The sequence below is a fragment of the Cyprinodon tularosa genome, unplaced genomic scaffold (genome assembly GCF_016077235.1).
Source record: "Cyprinodon tularosa strain WSP-4 unplaced genomic scaffold, ASM1607723v1 ctg9, whole genome shotgun sequence".
Classification (NCBI taxonomy): Eukaryota; Metazoa; Chordata; class Actinopteri; order Cyprinodontiformes; family Cyprinodontidae; genus Cyprinodon; species Cyprinodon tularosa.
Window position 1 is genome coordinate 2,223,889 of NW_024039673.1, and position 23,519 is coordinate 2,247,407.

The 23,519-nt window shown below is 37.8% G+C and overlaps 1 protein-coding gene across 5 annotated transcripts in view; it reads right to left on the reverse strand.

Annotated features, from left to right (window-relative positions):
* Positions 1-23,519, reverse strand: part of nrg2a (neuregulin 2a) — a 121,253-nt gene that overhangs the window by 21,159 nt on the left and 76,575 nt on the right. For all 5 annotated transcript variants that reach the window (XM_038273947.1, XM_038273945.1, XM_038273946.1 and 2 more), the window contains exons 2-3: positions 19,702-19,867; positions 18,651-18,769 (exon numbers count right to left, since the gene is read on the reverse strand). In XM_038273947.1, the coding sequence (XP_038129875.1) occupies positions 18,651-18,769; positions 19,702-19,867 (285 nt within the window). The remainder of the gene's footprint in view (positions 1-18,650; positions 18,770-19,701; positions 19,868-23,519) is intronic.

Here is a 23,519-nt window from a genome sequence, read left to right on the forward strand (position 1 = left end):
GAAAGTAAAGTTTTGCCCTATGAAAGTAATGTAGAGATTTGTTGGATATAAGCAGGTAACAGACATCATCCATTTAGTCGGATCTCTGTGAACAAAGCTTTGTAGATGGACAGCATGGGATAAAGTAAATTAGAGAATGGCTGAAAAACAGAGGTTTTTCATCAAGTGTTCTTAAAATAGGAGCCTTTCCTAAACAGCTATAGCAGCAGGCTGGTTTTGTGTTGATATCCATCTGAGTGCTTGCAGGTGGAGCCCACACATCTTCACTCAGCACACAGGGTTCATTTGGCTAAACAACAAATCCCACCTGTTTGTCTTCAAGAGCTTTTTCTAAGAAACAGAAAAGCAGCTTCACTCTCATCACAGCAAAGAAAAAAAAGGAGAAAATACCCTTCTCTGGTAATTTAGTCTCCAAAAAGTTACTGCAAATTTCCTTTTTATGCTTACTTGAAAATGATATCTATGCTGTACATATGATTTTGTATTTAGGGCTGAATAAATTATTGAAACCTGTCAACCAGCATAAGACAATCTTTTCGGTGGCATAAATCTCAGCACTGAAAAATCATGACTCAAAAATTTAGGGCAACATACATTTATTTCAACATATTAAGTCAATTAAATTGATTCAGTAGTTTTTCCTTCATAGTTTTAACACAGATAAAAGAAAAAAAAACATATATAGTTGCATGACATCTTCACCAAAAAGCAAAACAATCACCAGTTATGAATTGGCATAAAACTAACCATGAAATAAGGGATGGATCCAAGCATGAAATCATACACTGGATGGTAAAGAACCCCAGCGATCACTGACAGAACAGTGGAAGGATTTGAAACACGGATAAAAATGATCCTCAATGTTGCAGAAAACTACAGATGCATTGGCAAAAACATGAGAATTCAATTCACTTAGCTTGGAAAAAAGAAATACTCCGGAAACTTTGCAGTGTGAGCTGCACATCTGCAGGCTGTTTTATCAGGCTACAAACACACATAAATACCGTAACTCGCTTTGACATTTTGCAACAAGCGGCAAAAATAAACCGATCAATTTGCTGGCTCTTAACTAATTAAATAAAGGTTTTTTTCGTCATTATTGTGCAACTCTGCATGTCTGCTCCAACCACATTTGATGAAGGGGCACATGTTTAGCATAAAATCTTCTCTGGTACTGATAATTTGAAATTGGCCTTTACATACTTCATGCAGTAAATTCTCACTCCTTAAAATTGTTTTTGTTTTTTATGCCTCCTTGTTTCAAAACAAAAACACAAAACATTAAATTATAATGACATTAAAAATTCATATGTAGTCAAAATATGTTAGATTTATGGGCTGTTACTTGAGAGGCCCCCAAATTGGGCTCTTATTACAGTTGGCCTCTAAAACATGCTGCCCTTTAACAAAATAATCTGTGAAAATCCCTAACAGAATCAGAAATAAAGGCGTAAAATGATCTTTGCATTTCAGTTCTCAACCAGCAAGGGCTATAAGGGAATTTAATGAGTTGATTGTGTGCAAAATTGAGTACTTTTACTGAAATCAGGAGTGTTAGACCAGATTCCAGAAGCAAACAATGCTTAACCTCTGAGAGTTTATCCAAACTGTTTATTTGACAAAACAGTTTCCCTAATTAGATACAGCATATTCTTACAATCTGCACATAAATGTGCAGCTAATACTGTTTTGTCTCTGCTGCAGCAACAACTGTTCCAAACTTTTTTTTTTTTTTCTTTTCTTTTTTTTTTTTTTTTTACACATTTCTTGGCAGCATATTGTTAAAAAACATCCTTGAGTGTGAATCCGGCTCAGCTATTTTCAATAAATTGTGATGGTTCAGTAAACAGCTCAAAGAAGAGTTTAGTTTTTCACGCATGATCAACGCAGCTTATGTTCGGGTTAAAACCTGTGAGATGGATGCAATCTGGGTTTATAATGCTGAGTAGCTATTCTTTTTATGTATGTGTTTGGATTTCGCTAATTGCATTCAGTCACATCAGTTTAAATCAGTTAAGTGTTTGTCTTGTGAGGAAGATTAGGTTTAAGTGGGCTAAATCTTTCTCAAACTGATGTCTGAACATGAAGAAAAGAAAACAATAAAAGTAAAAACACATATTTCACTTTCTACATCTTTAGTCTAATTGTAGTCCTCTGTTCTTATCACAAAGTCTCGTAATAATTAGCGCTACATTCTTGATGTTGTGCTAGATATTCTTGACATTACTGCACACTGCAATTAATACTTTACTTTTTTATTTGTGTAATTGAGAAAATGTTGCATCTCTAAAATGTGAGTCTGGTAAACCTGGTAGATAATAATTTCAGGTCAGAAAACTTTTTCCTTTACTCTGGCCATTACACCCTTCAACATGTTAAAAGACATTTTAATGTGTTGAACTATAACCCAATAAATGGAGTGAAAGTATACTCTAGACTTTTCAGGTTGCTTAGAGACATCCAGCCTTATTTATCTATCAATACCAATAACATAAAAAGCTGTTACATCTTATTTATATCTAAAATTCCTCTTTATTTCTTATAAGTCATTGTTTAAAACTTTAATCCACTTCAGCACGCTGTTTTAAGGGACCAAGAGTTTTGGTGTGTTCTTTAATTCTTTGCTGAATGCTTAAGACAATTTCCTTTTACACCAGAAGACGATTATTTGCTCTGCTTGTGAGTAAAAAAATAAGAATGTTTTTGTATTTTTCTGCACCCATGGAGCCAAGGTTTTGATAAGTTGGCTTGGTTTCTTAACCTCACATTTTCATTTTCCTTAGTACTGTAGCTTGGGGGGTTAAATGTGAATGAAGCTAAGAAGAGGTTTCCTCTTGGTTTAGAGAGAGCCACAGTGTTTAGGCATCAGCTCTTGCCACTGACTTTGATTAATCCTTCATGGCCCAAGATCTGAAAAGGAAAAGCTGGGGGTGCAAGCTGGACCATCTGGAAACCTTCATAAACATGCCTGTCTTTCCACGCTCTCCAAAGGATTCTAGGAAAATCGTAAAAATGAAAAGAGAGGTCCCTTTTGCATGTTATTTTTTCCCTCCTGAGGCACCCTCTGCATATGCAGCAAACAGAAAACTGCTTGCACTGAATCGTAGCCCCGTGTCGCACCTCACGGTCCCGCCCATGTATAAAGAAGTGAGTAATGAAATAAGTTTTTTTATTTGGCTCGACTGCAGAGAAAAGTTATACACATGTTCCGCTAGTTCATGACAATTGTTGATAATTTTCTTCAGCTTTGTTTAATCTGTTTCACTTCTGTGGAGTGCTGTTGAACGGAAAGGCATCTCAAAACACGAGATAGAATCTGAATCTGCGCAAGGCAAAAGCCAAGGCAGTTATTTAAACACTGCAGGACCGACATCCATCTGGACTTTGTTATGGCTTTTATTTTTGCTCTTAAAAGCAATGTTGTCAAGATAAAGAATATAAATCATGTCCCGGATTTGGGAGTAAATCACAGCAATAAGAGAACAGCACACAGGCCTTCATTCAGATATTCAGCTTTAAGCTCTAAAAAGATACAGACGCAAGATCTTGTAAATCTTCATCACAATTAACAAAACAAGAGAAATCTCCGTGTTGGCAGTAAAAATCAGAGGGGAGAAAGTCATAAATGTCTGAAAAATAAACAGAAAGAGGGTGGCGGTGCCTGTGATCGCTCTGTCACCCAGACACGCTGTTCCACAACTCATGTTTATGAAGCAGGGAACAAAACTTCAAATGTTCTCACCTTCTCAGACGAACACGCACTCTTTACCTCCCTTCACCTCCCTACCCTTGGCAGAGAATGTCTGACATGTCTCCTGTTACAGCCGGGATCGAGATCTTTCAACTTAGGTCCAGTTCAAGTTGCAAGCATTCTTGCTTCACTTGTACAGGCTGTAAGTTTTTCTCTCATTCAATTGTGCAAAGATTGTATAATTCAAATGGAAAGAATAAATATGATCCACCTGATAAGTTAGCCACACACAAAATTAAAGTGGGAAGTTTGCTTTTGGTTGAATGTAAAGTTGTTGACAGCTGAGTATGATGTGGTTCTAGAGGATGAGTAGAGAGTTTTAGATTTAAGTTTAGAGGCTTAAGTTCTGTGGTTAAAGCAGACTGCATGAAAGAAAAAGATGACTTCATTTGTGCAGCTGAACACAAATTAAACATGAAACAAATCAAAACATAAAACAGAAGTTACTTGACAGATTTCTGTTTTATATATAATGATGCCATGACATTTTTATGTGTTAATATAAACAATGGCAAAATGAACATGTTTTGATTTACAGATCTAGAGTTACATGTTCATAGAGACAGAAAATCAAGATACAATTATCAACAAACAAAAACAGTAACAAATAAAAAACATGGACAAAAAGATGGATACTGACGGCACGGATGACATAGCGTCAGAGAAGAGGATTTGTTGACACGATCAGAAGGAAAATATTTCAGCGTGCCAAAACTAACAAAAGCCAAACACTGCAGGTAGGGTTTAAACCACACCCTATCAATAGCTGCATCCAGCATCTGTGCCTTCAAGCAAAGTGGATTTTTTTTTGTCAAATAATCAGAGGAATTAAATGACTCTTTACTAGTTTTGATGCACGGAAAAAAAAAAAAATCCCATTATGAACAAGAGCTTCTTTAAAGCATTTTACAATAGAAAATCATCCACAATTCAAACACCTCTGAGATGAAAAGAGAAATGTTTAGAAAATGAACAAAATGGAGCCCGCCCTGAACATTAATCTACCACCCACACGTCAGCAAGACCACCACAACCAGTGTGTCTTCTTTTATATTCTTGTCTCCTATTACCATTTTTCAGTCACATAGCTGATATGCCTGGTCTTGTCAGCCTCAATCGTCTCACCCCTAAAGTGAAATCAAAGAGCAACCCAGTATGTGATTGCACAACAGCTGTTCAGGCAAGGAAGCAAAGTGCTCTTTGGCAGGGCAGGAAAAAGCACGACACACATGCGGGTTCTGGTACGGCTGCTGTTGGACGCCGGTTTGAGTGCAATTGGCAACTAATGGCCAAATGGTGTTGTCTGCAGCTGAGTTTCAGACAAGGCTGCTCTCTTTTCTGAAGCAATGACGGCACAGTGGGTGTTCAAACTGCTTGCACATTTTAAATCTGAAAATGCACATCCAGTCTGCTGAAAAACTATTTAAATGCATCACTGAATATTTTCCAGTTGATAAGTGAAGCTATTGAAGAAAAAATGGTGAGGGCTCCTATTTTAGAGTTTCTTACTGTTCTTTGCTGCAGGGACAGAGAAGACTAAGCAGGCAAACATTCAAACAACAAACTAACAGCTGGGAAAATATAAAATTCTGCATTGATCACTGACTTTCATTTATCCACTTTAGAACCACTAAATTTGCCATGTTTGTCCAAACACCCTCCTTCCCAACAGGTAGACCTGCTGATAGTAATGTGAGTCAGTGAGATAGATTTATGGCCATATGATTACACAATTGAACTGCAAAGCCAAATGGTATGTTGCATTGAAATGCCTTCAGCGTGTATATAAAGCAATATACAGAGTGTTTTCAGCTCTATGCTTTTAATATTCAGTCCGAAAAAAAGTTTAAATGAATTTCCCACCTACTGTATGGTAAAACATGGCAGAAAACAAATGGCAGTAGAAGTCAACAAGGCATGGGTCAGTATGAGATTGCTATATGATACCCTGACTTAAAAGAATTTTGAAGGTTTATTATCATTGTGGTATTGCATAAAGAAGTATAAATTATTGGCTCTTGAATGAAGAATGAAAGCATCACTTTGATTTTCTCTAGTTCATCAGTGAGGTAGCTATCTACTAAATCTGCCTGCAGAGAATCATTTTATGTTGTTTAACTTTCAAGAAATGGTTTTAGATATTTTTCCTGTTGTTATTTGTTTTGTTGGAGGAGCAGTTTCTCTTTCAGTCAGCTTACTGGCAGAGCTCAGCAACAGGTGGAAGAGAGGCAACAGTAATTTTTTTCTCCACACAACCAGGGAAACCCCCCCCCCCGCATCTTTTTCTACATCTCATTAAAATGACTGGAAGTGAGTGCTGATATTTTTAAGATCTTTAATTCAGTCCGTTTTCAAAAGGCACGTTTCAGCGCAGTTTCCTTATTCATCCGAGGTAATATTTGGCTAAGAAAGCTATATTTCATTTTCACTCTTAAATCTATCTGAGCAATATACTGAATCCATTACTGGAAGTGGATGATAATTTGTGCGCCAAGGCTTGTAATTAGCCTGCTAAGCCAACAAGAAGTTAATGTCAAGCCATGAATGTTTCCAGACTCAAATCAGCACATTTCTAAAGCTGCACCAACCTGATTTTCATCATACATCCAATCTTTAGAGTTCCTGGAAATTAACAGGCAGATATTGAGACTGTTAGCCCTGATAAAGAAATGTATGTCTAATATCCTTCAATAGATGATAAAACAATGTAAAATTAGTTTAGAAAACAAAAAGGTTGATTTGCATATTATCAAAAAGGGCAATTTTAAATTATTTAAAAACTTCTCAATATTCAATAGAGATGATGACCTTTTAGCATTGGCTTTTAGCATTTTTTCTACTGTTATATTGATGATTTATCATTGATGAAGACCCTATCTCTAGTTCCCTTTACTGATTCTCTATCAGATTTAAGTTAAAACTTTGGGTGGGATTCTCCAAAGTATATTTTTATATCAAGTCAGTAGACATGATGGTAAAATGAAAACTTTTTCAAGAAATCAGAATCAGTCAGGGACTTACAGTAAAGGAAAAAAATGGGCTTCACTGGGAAATGGAAGAGGAATCTAGACGCAGGTTTACCTAAAAAGCCAGTATGTGGTATTTTATTTTCTTTATTGTGAAAAAGAACATTTAATAAGCAAAAAGGAAACCCTTCGACCCATACTCCTTATTTGGCGATCGTACTCACAGTTATTGTAGTGGCCAGCTGTTTGGACCAAAAGTTTTCCCACTGCTGTTCCCCGAAAGCCAAAAAAGGACTCACACTGCTTGTGTGTGTGTGTGTATGTACAGCCCTCTTACGCCTATAAACATATTCGCATACACACACCACCCACACTTGTCTTACACCCTGAAAAAGGGCGCTGGAGCAAGGGTGTTTGTTAGCCTGTCGGGTTTCTGTATACTAATGGCTGACTTAACTGTGAGTGTATCACAATTTCATCCACAAGTCATGCCTAAACACTTGAAAGTGGATAGCATCAACTCATACGTACCCGCTACTCACACAAAATCCCAGAGAAAGACCTTACTCACCCAAACAAACATGATGTGATGAGTACAGTTGCCAAATCACCAACGGACGGAAACAGCGTGATGGAGTAATGGGAGGTTTAGGATAACAGACAGCTGTGGCAACTACACTACAACGCTGAGCTGTTGAGCTTTAAGCAATGGAATGGTAAGTATATGTTCCTCTGTTGCTCAAAGAAAATGTAAAAAAAAAGCACAAAGACACCTAGAATTAGTCATGCTTCGTTCTGAAAAATTCAAGGTAACAGAAGGAGCTCGGATCTTGTTTGATGTTGGTGAACAATAGTTTCCTGGCAAGCCCCTTTTCAATGTTCTTGCTCTGTTCACAAAACATCCAAGCAACTGCAAATTATTACGGCCTCAGTACAAACAAGCCTTTATGATGCAATGAAACATTTTAGGCCATAATTCTCCTCTTTGAAAGCAGTAACAAACACAGCCGTGTTTGTTAGTTATCTGGCAAGTTAAAACAGAACCCAGAACACAGCCAGCCACAGCTGGGGTCACCAGCAGCGGAAAGACCACCAGGACAGCTGAGAGGGGGCTGAGAGGGGATTCTTTTATTATGCTATCAAATTAAGTCCCTGATACATTCTGTCCAGGAGTGCTGGAAGAGTTAATAAAGCCCCTGCACACAGCAAAAACCTTGTGTCACCTCCTGCTCACATCACTCAGCTTTTCAAGTGTAACAGCTGCTTCCTCTCGCATTCATAGCCATATCCTCATCCATTCAAACCAATGCCTTAACTGACCAATATAACATGCAGAGATTACTGGATATCCCATGAAATGAGACATGTTTTGATTGCTTATAACACTAGAACTCAAAAATGACAGGATCAAACTAACCTAAGAGAAAAGACAAAATAAAATAAGACTCAGGGAACCTTTTGGAAGTTGCTTTACTCTATTTCTGAAGACTATAGTCTGATTTAAGGATTAGACAACAGATTCTCAAACACATACAGGATGTATAAAAAGCTACGAACAGTCCATGCCAAAAAATTGTTGTGATGGCATTTTAACATGTTTAAGAGATTTGAAAGGAACAATATGTTTTGAAATTAACTTTTGAGCATCAAAGACTACGTTCAAGACTAAATCAATTTAGTTTATGTCTGCCGAAGATACACTTTAGTCATTCCATGTTGTATCCTGATAGTTTAGTGGAGCTGCTCCAGCACATCATTGCTGCTTGGGATACTAGGGGTGTAACATAAATTTTTCCACTTACTCTCTTCCATCTCTACAGGAAACGCACCATATTTTCAAAAAGGCCAAGCAGTAAACAAAAACAACCCGAGGCGTGGGTGAAATGTCTGTTTTTGAGAACTGCTCAAGAAAACAAGGCATGAGCGCTGATAAGTCCAAAGTGTCACGTCTAAATCTCAAACAAACCACCCTGGGTCAGTCAGCTGATGTCAGGGATAAAATCTTTCCTCCAACTTGTTTTGACAATCATGCAAAACTAAGTATGATTATAGCTTGCTTTAGGAACTTTGTTATTTTTAGTCTTAAATGCCAAGATTATCATCAGTTCCTTTCATTTCTTTTCAACAAAGCAAAGATAATTATTAGCATTTTAAAGGCAAAGTGACCCATGTACTGTAAAAACCATCTGTTGCAATGTTGTCAGTCAGATTACAACATCTCTACCGGACCTGATCCTCACTCCAATAAAAAAAGAACCAAGTTTCAGGCACAATTAAGAGTTCCACCTTTGAGGAGTGCCTGTCCAGACCTCAAGACTCAGGTTTATTTGGAAAAAGTAGGGAATGACTAATAGCAAGGCAGCTTGATCCACAGAGCCTGACGAGGTGATCCCCAGAGGATTGTAAATGCAGAGCGCTTGGCAAACATACAGATCTACTCTTCTAAGACCTAGGCTCGTTCAGCTGCTGCTTTTCCTTAGACACTCCAATCAATAGAATTGACCGACTTACAACAAAGCCACAACTAACATCCTGTGGCGTCATTGGAGTCAAGTTTATCTTATTGCTTGCGTGGTATGAGTGAGTAATTTTTGTTCTACGTATGCAGGCTTCAAGGGGACATAGAAGTTTTGAAGGAAGTTGTTGTTTATCTTGTTGAAAGTGCTTACAGTTTCACTTACGTAAAACAGATCTTCAGATTTACTGGAAGAACACTTACAAAAATGCTTTTTTTAGCTTCATGATAAAAGTTATTCCTGTGTTCAGTTTAACCATATTACACAAAGATGTCCTAGAATTTCCTTAGAAATGAACCCTTTACTGTAATGTGCATAGGTGATATATGAGGTAAGATTAAAGAAATTTTGCATTTCCAAATAAACCATACAATGGTGTGAAAAAGAGCCTTGTCCACTCAACTGTAAAACTATTAAGACATTGTTAACTGGTTGATCATTACTTGAGGTCATAGAGGGAAAACCTACGTGTGGATATTGGCTTGTGTATATTACTAGGAAAAAATGGAGGGTCCCCATGCGTGCAAATTGTTTCTAGAAGGCCTCAGCCTGACTACTGAGGTTGGAGCAATCATATGTTCAGCTGTGATTTCCATCAACACATTCCTGGACGCTCACACATTCTCTCTGTGGAGCTGAGCACAGCACCCCCCGAGGATGTGACCTGCAGTCTGCAGACACATGGCTGCCTAGCAGGCGCTTATCACAACACGGCGGCCTGCAGGATAATGGGAGGCCTTAATCTGAAGCCACGTGGAAACAAGCAAACTCTGACTGGCGCTGCCTCTCAAAGCTGGCCCTGTAGAAAACAGTTGATGATATACTACACCCTGCTGCAAAGGGCCATGCCGGACTGATTACAGGGTAGAGGTCAGACCACATGGACAACAAATGGTCCCTGGGCGTCTGCACTGGGGGTCGTGGATGAAGCTTACACCAGCCCTCTTTAAACGGTGGCAATTGTTTCAGAGATATGTGGAAAGCACACACAATGTTCCACATACCTGAAAGAAAAAGTATGTCTACAGTGTGTTAGCAATTGGACATGGTGTTTATGGTTTCCTATAGACCCAGTAGAGCGGGATACGCTTCCTTCACAGACTCAGCAAATTATTTTAACCTGCATGGGGTAAAAAATGATAGATCTTAAAGAGATAAATTCTTTAAAGGTACTATCAGTAATTAATTCCTTTGCTGCAAAACAGTTGTAATTTCACATTTTACAGAACTTGCTTCAGTATTAAAATCAGTTAAAAGTAAAGATATTTTCAGAAAGACATCACTTTTGGCTAATTTGATCAATTTGAACGGCTCAAACGAAAATCTTTTGAATTAAAGATGTGTAATATTTGGTTTGTGAACCAATACAACCCATCTACACTTTGACAGGACACCATCTGAAAGTTAATTTATGAGAACTCTGCTGGTGCAGGGTCCTGCTCCGGCGAGGGTGCAGGTAAGTCTAAAATGTATAAAGAATATACGAGAGCATAAAACATACATCTATGAGTAGAAAACTCCCCAATATAATTCCATGGATGGAGGCACGGGTATATATGAACAAAATGCGGGTATCATAGAGTTACACCATCAATGAAACTTATTTATTTCTTATTTATTAACTCTACATCTTAAAAACTAAATGGATTGAAGAATACCCAGATAACAGTATTTTTTTTAGCAACACAGCAAACCTTCTTACTTCAGCCAATTTACAGCTGTTAATCTGTGAGTGTAGTGTGCATTCAATGTGAGGGCGCGGCAATGATCTTAACTGCCTCTGTTATTATAAAGGCTTTGTGTACATTTTGTCATCAGGGTCGGGTCGCATTTTATTATTTACATCTTTTAAATGTGGATAATTGCACGTAACGGGTCGGGTCCTGGTTCTGAACTCTATGGATGCGAGCAGTCATGGGTTTTAAAAGGGGGATATTTTTTTGGCAATGAATCCTATCTGAGTTCTGAACTCTATGGGCGACTCTGACTCTGGTGCTCTTCTCCTGAGTTCTTCCAAAGTGTTCTTCCACTAGTAGTTATTTGTGCAAAGGTATTAACGGTCTTAAGTAAACAGAAAACAAAAAGCTTTCTGTAAAATTGCTCATTTTTTGAATTGGTACTTTATAATTAGAAACTAATTTGATTGGTACAGTTAAAGGAATTATTACTAAACACTTAATTCATAAACATCCCATTAAAGCTGAAACACAAACAACAAGAAACTTAAGAAATATAACTCTGCAGAACCAACCATTTGCACAGGATAATTATTCACTAACTGGCACTTAATCACTATGCATTTCTCTTCCACTCGTCCAACAGAAAGGAATGAGCAAATTCCCCACACAAGTAAAATCAATCAATGCTATTGGCAAACTCTATCCGCTGGCATAAAGCCACTGCATGCCTTCGAATGCTGAGCGGAGGTTCACTCTAAGGGAAACTGGCATGTTTTTCTTGTCCGAGGCAGAGTCGGTTACATTTGTCTTGCTGCAAAAATATTGTTACAGTGACCAGTTGTAAGGTGTAGTATCAGTGAAAGCGCGTTATATGTTTTTACTAAAACCTTCTGCATCAAATTCCGCTATCGCTTTCTCTTTGGGGATTTTTAATCTAGGCAACTTGGATGTCATCACCCTTCAGTGTTACTCAGACGTGCTGATAAAAATGTTTTTGCTGCGTTCACTGAGCCAGAAATATATTATTTTTGTTCTCTAATATCTTTGCAGAAATCTATGAAAAATATAATTTTCTTTAATAACTAGCAAATATGAAATAAAAATACAGACACATGCAAACAATAATCAGCTCAGCAGCACACAGAGTAAGGAAGTCTGTGTAGTGTGTATAGAAGTGGGCTGTGGTGGCCTGGATTCACCATGTGGTGGAGCTGAGTGCCGGGGTCCCTGAACAGGCAGCATGCAGACACAGCCATGTGCTACAATGTACTTCACTCTGAGTACAGTATTACTGTAGATTGATGCTGCATTCAACTTTATGTTTTAGCTTATCATTTTACTTTTTCTGTGCAAGTAACAAAGCAGGTTTTTGGTATTTCCTTTTTGCCCATGCTTTGTGGAAATGTGCATCCCTCTCTGGAAAGAGCCACAGCGTTTCAGCCTAATGCAGACATCAGATACAGCAGAAAGGAGCAAAGGATGAAGCTTGGAAGCACCAACTGCACTGTAACACATCATCCTCCTCTTCATGGTTTTCCTCTTTGCTTTCAGACTCTGTCTCCATTAGTAATATGTATCCTTCTTGGACTCACTAATATCTTTGTCTGTTTTCTGTCATGCATTCCCTCATTTTACATTTTTCCCCTCCCTTTATCCACGCTCTGTTCTTCTTTTGCTCCCCCTGTCCATCTACATCCTCATCCCTCACCCTCCCACCCCCCATTCCCGCTCTTCCTTACTCGAAGGCACACATACACAGATAATACTGCAGCTACATGCAGCTTTGGCAACGTACTGCAGCAGGAAAGCGTTCTCCACTGCAGCCTTTTAACACAACAGCCAGTTCTCTCCTGGCCAAATAGGACAGAAAGTCGCTCACTAAATCAATCATTTTACTGTCAAGCTTTCTGTTAAAACATGCATTTCTTTGATCACATTTTCTTTAATGCCATTTTCCCTAGTACTTCACCCTCATATTTTCTTAATCGCACCAATATTTCTCTTCTAAAAATGCTACAATCACAAACAGATAAGAGAAAATAATAACTATTATAATTTATTTAAAGCAGCAACAGAGATAGGTTTAGACACTATTTGGACATTTTGTCCATAAAGCTGATTTGCTGAAAGTAGAAAAAGTGGCTCTGGATTACAGGGGGGACTTTGACAGCAGCCAAAATTTGATGCCTAAAGAGCTGAGTCATAGCATCTCAACATCTGCAGCTGTTGTGGGATGTTTCCGGCCTTCAGAAGCCAGGGCTTACCTAAAGCTGTCCAAAGAAGATTTTTTTTTTTTTCAAGAAACAAAAGCTGGCAACTGGCTGAACAAAACCTTCATTGGCCTTTGTTGTCATAAAGTTAATGAAGTACTGAAATGTGTGATGTTACAATGCTTAGCAAAAGTTTTTCCAACTGTGAGTTCATTTCACATCATTGAAGCGATAACAAGCCATTCTTGCAAATCAAAATTTGATTTAGGGATGGGCAATTTAATGCATTTGCAAGATAATCTTAATCTTCAAATTGCAGCTACCCTCAATTTTGGGCACATTACATTAAATAAAAATAAGACACTGACTTTCTCACTCCAGTCCTTTAGGCGGCAATAGTAGGCTTAAAGTGGATTTTCCACCAAGCAGAAGAGAGGAGAGAGTTGTAGCTGGCAGTGAGCACTTTACTACATAACAGTAACAGTAACATCCTGCCACAGTAGACTTTGGGCAAGCAACAAAAACATCTATATGCTTGTGGTTATTGCAAAAGAAAATCAGAATGAAATTACAATATTAGTTGGAAAAAAACACCATTTAGATTTTTGGCAAAATAGTTCAGCCCTTATATTTATTCAATATTCCCTGGTTGATACTTTGATTGGTTGATTATGGAAGACTTGTTTCTGTCAACTATATGTCTGTACAGATTATCAATTGGACCTAAAGTTGGACTTTTACTCAGCCAATTATTCACATCAATGCACTAAATACTCTAAACCAGTCAGTTATAATTCTGGCTGCATTTGAAGTTCCATCCTGCAGGAAGGTGACTCTGACAGATTTTATATCCATGGTCTCCCTTCCATTAGTTCCATCAATCTTCTTATTAACCTTAACTAACTTCCATGTTTCAGTTAAGGAAATTGGCCGAATATTTATTAATTTTCCCTAGCAACATTATACAATAGGTTATTTCGCTACACTTCAGGGGCACTTTGAATGAGTACCTAAGAAGAGAAATGATATGCTCTGTCAGCTTAAATGCACTGTTGAATGAGAGTCAATTGGTAGAAGTGTTGTTTTAATAATTAAAATTGAATTATTAATAATTAAAATTCATAGTTCATTTAATAATTCATTTTACATGTAGCCATGTACATTAAATAAAACTGAAAAACATTGATAATACTTTATATACTTTAAAATCGATATATATATTATTTATGACTTTTCCCCTCCACATCTAGGGTGGGCAGCACCCGAGCGCCCTGTATAGGCCAGCCGCCGACGGTGAGGGCCCTGTCACACCTTGCCGATTTAGACAGTGTATGCCCAACTTCCCAGAGTGGGCGTTTACATAGAGTATTCATAACCAGTCCAGAACATATATCCAACGACAGCCTAACTCATGCATAACCCTAGCTGCTGTTTACCGCAACCCAAAAAAAAAAAAAAAGACAGAATTTAGCGTCATGTCTGCTAGGAAGATTGTTGGTCTTGGCCATGGGCGTGAACGCAGGAAGGATCCTCACACTCACCTTCACGCTCATCCTATGATGTGGATGAAATCCAGAGGAGTACAGACGGTTTCCTCCTAGGAACCCCCACTGCCAATACATCATTATACAGTAGCTGTACGTTTGAAACACGTTCAGTGTTCGTTTGGAACACGTCAAATACGTTGATATGTATTGGAGATAAGTTATTGATAAGTTACCTATCAGTTATGCCATGTTACTGGTTACTAGACGCCACGACTTATGAGTAATTTACACTTAACTTATGTCAATGATCAGATAACTTACCTAAGACTTAATGTATGCCCCACATATGGCATATGCTGACATATATTGGGTGCGTACCTGCTGCATGTTGACATGTGCCAGCGTGTTTCAGCATATTTCAGCGTACTCATTACTCAAAAATGAAATGGACCCATAACATAAAATGGACCCATAACTTATCCAATATATGCCAGCATTTTTGCCAGAATTTTCGTAAGTCAGGCATACGCTGGTCTAAATCGTCAAGGTGTGACAGGCGCTTTAGATCAATAAAATTTGATTGTTTTCTCACTTTTTTTGTCTCATCTGATCAGTCCATAGATTTGGTCCCACATGGGCGCGTGGCCTCATGGTGTGTGGAAAACTTTTAATGGGACTAATAGCATTCTTTCAACACTGGTTTTCTTCTTGCCACTCTTCCGTAGAGGCCAGACATTGTGATTAGTAGCTGTCCTACTTAAGTGTGTCCTCCTATTTAAAGTTCTTCAAGATATAATTCCAGACTTATCTGCTGCCTTGTCTTCTTAATGCTTTTCGTTCATTTATATACTGTGATTACATTACACACAGGTAGACTTCTCTAATTGATAAGAGGAGTTCTGCATGCATTAGGCTTCAGTGGATTTATATTTTGCCAGAGTACAGCAGAGCGGAATAGAAATACAGAGTTTCAGAGGCTTCATGGAGTCATCAATCAGAGCTGTATAAAAGACAAAACATGAGCCTGTCTCAATATTTATGGGTAGTCATAATGTTATGGATTATTAGTGTACGCCTCCTCCGTGAAGTCCTCAAACCCGCCTATAGACATGTCTACCCTGATTCGCCCTGTCTTGCCTTCTCCCCTGAAGCGTGACAGAAATAGGTGTGCTGTTGGACCACAATGGGACGCTTTTTATTAAAGGGTGAACCAACACATCCACACGAACACAAAAAAAACAAACTGTTACACACAACTAGTGATCAGGAGTGCATTAAAGGATGTACAGTAATGCCATTGTTGGAATATCCAAGCATTACTTGAGGAAATGTCAGTGCTGACAGATGAAAAGCATAGGGGTGATTTTACACAAAGACTTGCATAGATAGTGAGTGAGAATGAAGAAGCATACATTTTTTTTTTTTTTACTTTGTTCTATCATCAGCTCTGTCAGTTGCCAGCCCTTGTTAATGATTCTTTTGCATTACATGGAACCATATCCAGTTTTACTTGTTTTAAATAGTCTGTGCTGCAAGTGAAAACACTGTTCTATATTGCTGCTCAGTCATGTTTTATCCATTATGGCTACTGTGGGAATCAGCCCACATGCTCACTGCTTTGTTATATTAGATTTTCTTTTGCATTTCTGCATCACCAGGATCTTGGCTTGCTGAACACATCATAATTTACAGTTTCATGGACCACCAGTCGTATGCTCTTGAGCTTTCACTTAATATAAAGAAAGGTAGGTGCTACCACCAGGGATTCTCTGACCTCTGAGGGTTCAGAGCATGATTCAACCTATTTTATTTTAATTGCCATTAAGCATGGTTGTTGTGCAGTTACTTACCGTTGTAACATCAACATTTAATAAATGTTAGCACAGCATGTCTTGGTAACATGCATAAATATTTCATTGTTATTAACAAAGAGAAAGATGACTCTGTGTTTGGACAAAGCACAGTGTCGCACTATAAGCATAAAGTAGTCACACGATCCGCTCATAAAATTCAGCTAAAGCTTTTTAGATGTCAGAAAAATAAAAGAGGCAATCTGCAGCCGATTTAGAAACTCATGATGGATGGCTTCTTTTCTAAAAAAAAAAAAAAATGTTTCCTTTAGATATCAAGCTTACTATGTGTTTCCAAGCACAATGGTTCTTTTCTCTGTCTAAAAAACAGCTGCTACTCTGATAATGCAGCTCAAGACTAGGACTGCTAACAGTAAACAAAAGCTCTAGAGAGGTGGCCATTGCAAATATTAAAGTGAATACAAGGATGGTGAATGAATCTCAGGACCCCTTTTTACCTGGGCATCTTTGTAGCAGAGAATCTCAATGGATATCTTTCCTGGTAAAATAAAAATTAGATACAATAAAAATTGTATAATTTTTTGCAGCAGCGTCTGTGTCGAATACCTACAAAAATCAATGGGATCTCAAAGTTGAATATTGCACCCTTTGCAACAGTATAAATTATTAAAATACTGTATATGTCTTTGAGATCCTTGTGCAAAGACCTCTTCTATAGACTATATCCCATTTTTTCAAAATTTCTTATATTGCAATCAAAAGCTCAAATTTATTTTTAGGGGATTTTCAGTAACAAAAAGATGAAACTAGATGAATGTAAACTCCTGTGTATTGTCCCTGTGGAAGAAGAACATCCCCAAAGCATGATGATGCTACCGCTATTTTCCACAGGGCTAATTTCCCACTACTCATCGCATTTTGATTGTTAGCCAAACAGTTCACCTAAAAAAAGGATGTTCTTCCAGATGCTTGCTCTGTCTGTTACACAAGACAAACTGCAAACGGGATTTCTTCTGGTATTCTTTTAACAACAGTTCTCTTCCTCTAACTCCTATGCAAAGCTCATATTTGTGGGGTCTCTAAGATTTTCCTACCAGAGCTCTAAATCTCTGCCGATCCTTCAGAGTAGCTATAAATTTTCTAGTGCTGCAAATGATGAACATATAGTCTTTGTGAGATTTTCAAAGTTGCAGCATTCTTTGAAATCTACTCTGCTTAAAACTTTTGCACAATGATCCCTGAAATGTGTGTTTTGTTACCTGGTCTTCTCTATACTATTTTTTTAAACTAATATTATTTAGCTAGCTAATTATACCTTTGTAGAACTGGTTTATTCTGACACTAAACTATAGTGTGGAGGTTTCAAAGTGCTTGGTCACATTAGAATAAACTGGTTTGAACCTTGATATATGCCAAACCTTTTAGATTTTCAATTGTAAAAGATTTAGAAACCTTCCCATTTTCCTAAGGCCTGTCACATAAAATCTCATTAAAATACACTAAACTCTGTCGTTATTCATTGATCTCATGGAAAACTTCAAACGGGATGAATATTTTCTAAGATACTCTCAATATTCTGTACTTTTGCTAAAGCTGGAATAAATCTGTTTTCATTTGTTCAAAAGGTTTAATAGACCATCTTTTATGAACCATCTCTATCCAGCATGCTCTTTCTTAAAAAGGAGGAAAAGATCTATAGGTGAGATTCCAGCTTTGCTCTTTTTCGCTGGGCCTTTACAGAAACGTAAAAAGCTCCATAGAGCTGCCGGAACTTTCCCATTCCTCTTGGAGCAAATGCAAACTCACCACCTCACCAAATGGAAGCAGCTGTTATCAAAACTCTTTCATCTGCTACAGTGATTTGCTAAAATCTGTAACACACACATACAGACACCACATCCTACTCAGCTACCCTGTTAGGTTGTAATCTGCACTCTAAGGAGGTTTTTTTAAAGACCTAAATTTGATAAGTTAGTGCTCTTTTGTGAAAAACTCTGATGAATGAAGAACTTTACACCAAATTTAAGGGTTGCTTATTGCCAAGTATATTTCTCCATTCCACAGAATAATGGGCCAGGACCAGTTGTTTTCCATGCGTGTTACTATCCTTACATGCCTGTTTGCGAGCTCTCCGACAGATCTCTCAATTGGCAAGAGAACAGTCACAACAACAACAACAACGCCAGCGCATCTGCGCCACTCCACTCGTTGCTCTGGATTCAGTACTCACTGCTTTGGACGTTAACGGTGCCAGTGGAGTTGTCCTTCCCCAGAGGGTTCTCCACCACACAAGTGTAATTCCCAGAATCCCCCAGTTTCGCTTTCTTGATCAGGACTTTGGAGGATTTCCTGTGGGTGACAACACTCACACAGCTGAGTCAGGGGAATCAGTACAGAGGAAAAAAACAAAACAAATAATGGAAACGAACAAGTGGGAACATGGAGAGACAAAGAGGCAGACAACAAGCCAAGTACCATCATGGTATAAACTCATCTCTGATAAATCAGAGCGTCTTAATTGCCTTGCATATTTCTTTTCTGCTTAACCTACTTATATTGCTACAATCAACAAAGGCTTTCATTTCATTGACAATATAAGCTTTTATTTGGGGTATTTTCTCCTCAAAAGTGAGTCTGTTTAACTTTAGCTCACTGTCAGCCACATTGTCAATAAAGCAAAATTACAGGATTTAAACTTGATGAAAAGATGTCTGTCTTTCTTTCTTTCTTTCTTTCTATATACTAACTGCTTTAAGCTTTTTATCTTAGTTATATAAACTACTAAAAAGATGCTGACAATAGCAAAATTGCATAGGCTTGACACCAATGTGGTGAAATTCTCCAAAGGCTATCTAAACTAAAAATTCTGCTTTCACTCTGACTTCGACTCACTGTAAATCCTCTTTAAATGGATAATTCAGGATTTTTTTTTATAAGTAAGGCTGTGTTTCAAAGCTAAAGAGTCCACCAAGTAAAATTCTTCTGGTAGTGAATAACTGACTTGCTTTGTGTCCTTCACTTTATATAACAGCATTTAATTGAGTATAGAGCATTAAGATAACACCTTGTCAAGAAAAACAACATCCGAAAAATGCTATAAACTTTGCTAAATTTGAAAGACCTCAAAACAAGCCTGCATGGTGTATCACCATAAAATTGTGGTATTTCCTTGGTCTAAAAAAACCCTGAAACTGACAGATTAAACATTTTTGGCTTCTATGTTTATTTTAATTTTAAACTGGATGTGTTTGGGTTATAGGGACAATTCTCATTGTACTTACTTGTTGCGGGGGGTTTTAATTTTTTTTTTTTCAAGCTCGCTGCCATCTTTGAACCATCTGTAGGAAGGGTCAGGGTTGCCTGTGGCCTCACACTTCACCGTAAGCCTGCTTCCCTCACTCACGATTATCGGATTCTTGATTGGTTTTAACTTTGGAGCAGCAGCTACTGTAAGAGGGAATAAGGAGAAAGAAGCAAACAAAATAAAGTCAGTGTTAATGCACAATCACTAAATAAGAAGCAAACCTGTTTTTGGCCTATGCTTCACGGTGTTCTACAGGAGGGAAAAGGGAGGAGAAACGGGAGCTGAGCCAATAAGCCCTCTTAATAGAGCGAGCCAACTGCTCTCTCAGGTGACCTCCAGATGTGGTCACTGGAGACATCATCAACTTTGCCTTGGACTAATAAACATGCTCATATTCACTCTGGCTTTGCTGCTACAAAAACACCTGCGGCAGTTTTTAACAAACATCCACCAGCTGAGGAAGAAAATGCGAAACCACAACAATCAAGCCCAATTAAAGTCAATCTGGAAATAAGAAAAGTTACGATACTGTAAAACTAGCTTGCTGTGTTTGCGAGGGGAATAAGAAAACATATTTAATCATAATACTTAAACTGTGCTTTCATTCTGTGACACCCACATTTATATACATACTCTACTCTGTGAATCATAGATAGATAAAAAGAACACACATTTAGTAGAAAGAAAAATGTCTACTGACAGCTACAAACATATTTAGAAGAAGCAAGAAAAGGGGTGAGTAGGGGTCAGCCAGCGGATAGCTAAAACACACATCCTCCATTGCCTCCACTAACCATGAGTAGGATTCATGATTTCATGCACAATCTACACTGAGCTGTCCTGCAAATTACAGCAGCTCGCTGTTACCTCCAGAGGACGACACATGAATGAAGATGAACAAAGCATGACAGGCGAAGTGAAGTTCATACAGGTAATGACTCCAACTGGGCTCTGAAATAGCATTGCACCAAATGTATCCCCTCTTGTCCTATTTTTTTTTAGGAGACTGTCCTACTTCACTGACCTATTAAAAAGAAGACATGTCTGCACAGACCAAAGTAAAATTCAGTGATGATGCAGTTTTTAAGACTTTTGCTGGATTTAGGTTGACAGTTGTGATGGATTTGGGGTTATGTTCAGCTATCATTGACAGAGGTATTCAGACACTTCTTTCCTCTGTCAGAGAGGGTTTTAAACTCATAAGTGAGTTATGACAAAATAGCCATTATGATAATCTTCTCCAGAATTGGAAGGGATCATTGTTTGAGAAGAGGTCACATACCTGTGAGATCTTTACAAATGTTGGGAACTCTTAGCATGATGAGCTATGTGCCTTCCAAAAGTATTCATCTGAATATTTCTGCATGTTATAACCACAAAAAAACTAAACTACATATGTTAGGTTACATACCAACACAAAGTTGAAGAAATTACAGCTGCAGTTCAATAGGGGTATGTCTCTAATAGCTTAGAGGGGGAATTAAGCTTATTTATGGTGAAATCAGAAAAGGAGGTCATCCCTAAGCATAATTTCTTCATATAACCTGAGAACTGACTTTTTTCCTTAAAACTGACAACAGTTTTCCTAATAGCTCAGAACTAACAATTTTTTCTTAAGGACTGACAAATATTTTCCTTAGAACTAACATTGTGTTTCCTTTTACCTTAGAGCTAACAATGTTTCGCCTAAGAATTAACAACTGTTTTCCGGAATACTGAGGATGTCCTAAAATGCAGTCATTTTGTTTCCAGATTAGTATTACCACAGCAGGCAAGGCCACCATATTTAATGAGGGAATGCTCGCATTGATAAGCAGGATTTATGTTACACAACATTGTACATGCAAACCAAATATTTCAGTTTTGATCTTATCAGTCTTGTTTTAAAAGACTAATAAAGAGGATTATTTAGTTGTGAAATAAAATAAAAAAATCACCCATTTAAATTCAAAAATAAACATTTGAAAAGTGGAGCACTTTTATTCTAGCTTTGTAGAACTCGGTTTCCCTACAATTGCAAGTGCATGTTCTTTTGGGTTTGGTTTTTCTGTATTAGCTCAATCCATCTCAGTCCAACCTTAACTAGCTTCCCTGTCTCTTCCAAGGAAAACCATTCCCATAGAATGAAGCAACCACAAGCTGATTTTACTATGTAGGCGGTGTGTTCATGGTGATGTACAGTGTTACGTTTCCGCCACACCTAGCATTTACTGAATGCATTTCCTATCACCATTTCTGAAGGTAACTGTCTCTGCTAGATTTTATTTAACAGCATCACAGTAAAATAACATTATTGGACACATCATTATCTTTAAAATAGTATATTATTCTATTTCCGCTTCTAAACTACCATCTGTTTTGTGTCGGTCACAATAGTAATTACCTCACATTATGTGGTTATACCAAAAATTCAGATGTATAGAAGTTACAGGAAAAACAAACTTTTGCAAAGATGTGAATAAGTTTCTAATTATGTCTCATATCTCCCATTTAAAACTGATATTCATGAGAGATAATCTCTTGCTTGTAGTACCAGGAAACACAACCACATTATTCCTGTCAATGCAAATAACATGGTCTTCTAATACATACCCCAGCCAAATTTGAAAATTTATATATATTAGATTTTAAAATGCGAAGCAGCGTGAGTATATCTAACCAAACCTCATATTTTCCTCAGCATAAAACATCCTTTTTAAAATAGATTTTGCAAAGCAAATGACAAAAGGTAATTCCAAAATAGCTCAGAGATCTATTGAAACATCACCATTTTTAGATCTATGACTGTCACTTTGCTGCTAAAATTATCCTGTTTTCATTTAGAGAAGGATCTTTTATCTGCGAAGAGCATGCAGCTGGAGAACCTGGCTGATATTTGCAGCATTGGGAAAACAAAGACAAACAATCTAACGAGGCAGGGAAAAGACAAGATGTACTTTTGTAATGTAACACTTTGAAACTTTAATGAGCTTTTGGTCTCAAGATAGATATTGGTAGCGTAATTGCTTGAGGAATTGCTTGAAGTTTTTCAGGTCCCAAGAGCCTGGATATATAAAATTCCGATTTATTCAGCACAGCATAACTGCAGGTCTGTTAAAAGTCATAACACTATAAAGGCCGGACATATACGACATATTGCCATTTGACATCGACTCTGCAAGTGCTTCGGGTTTATTAATAGCCAGAAGCAAGGACTAATACTGAGCCATAAACGTTTTCTGCTGTTTAACAATTTAATGCTCTAAAGGAGTTGATGTTAAACAGTGCTCAATGTTCTGTGGTCTTCCCTGCTGACCTGCCTAATTTTCACATTGCTCCTACTAAAGGAATTTCCCATCACTATATTAGTTGTACTGTAAAGGCTGTGTAATAGTATCTGCAAGTGTCTAGTGTTTGGTGAACACTTTCAGACAGTGTCACGGACTTTCTTTTGGGTGTAATCAGAAAATGATTACCTTCTGCTTCTCTACCGATTTAAAACATGCAAAGCAGAACATTCTTCATGCTTGTGTGAACCTATAGTCCAAAGTCAAAGGAACTGAACTTCTGCTTATGATTACTACTTGCACTTAACTCTGGCAGACTAAGGCTGTGCACACTGCCTGAGGAAAGCCTTGTCAGTCATAGTCTGAGAGATATAAGACTGAGGTTGCACCACCTATACAAAACAACGTAATAGTTAACAAAGATTTGTCCTTGGCTAAAGAAGTAAGACAAACACATGATTCTACTTCTCATCAGGCCAATGCGCCACATGTACAGGAGTGTCTGCTTCATCTGTTGATTTTTTAGATA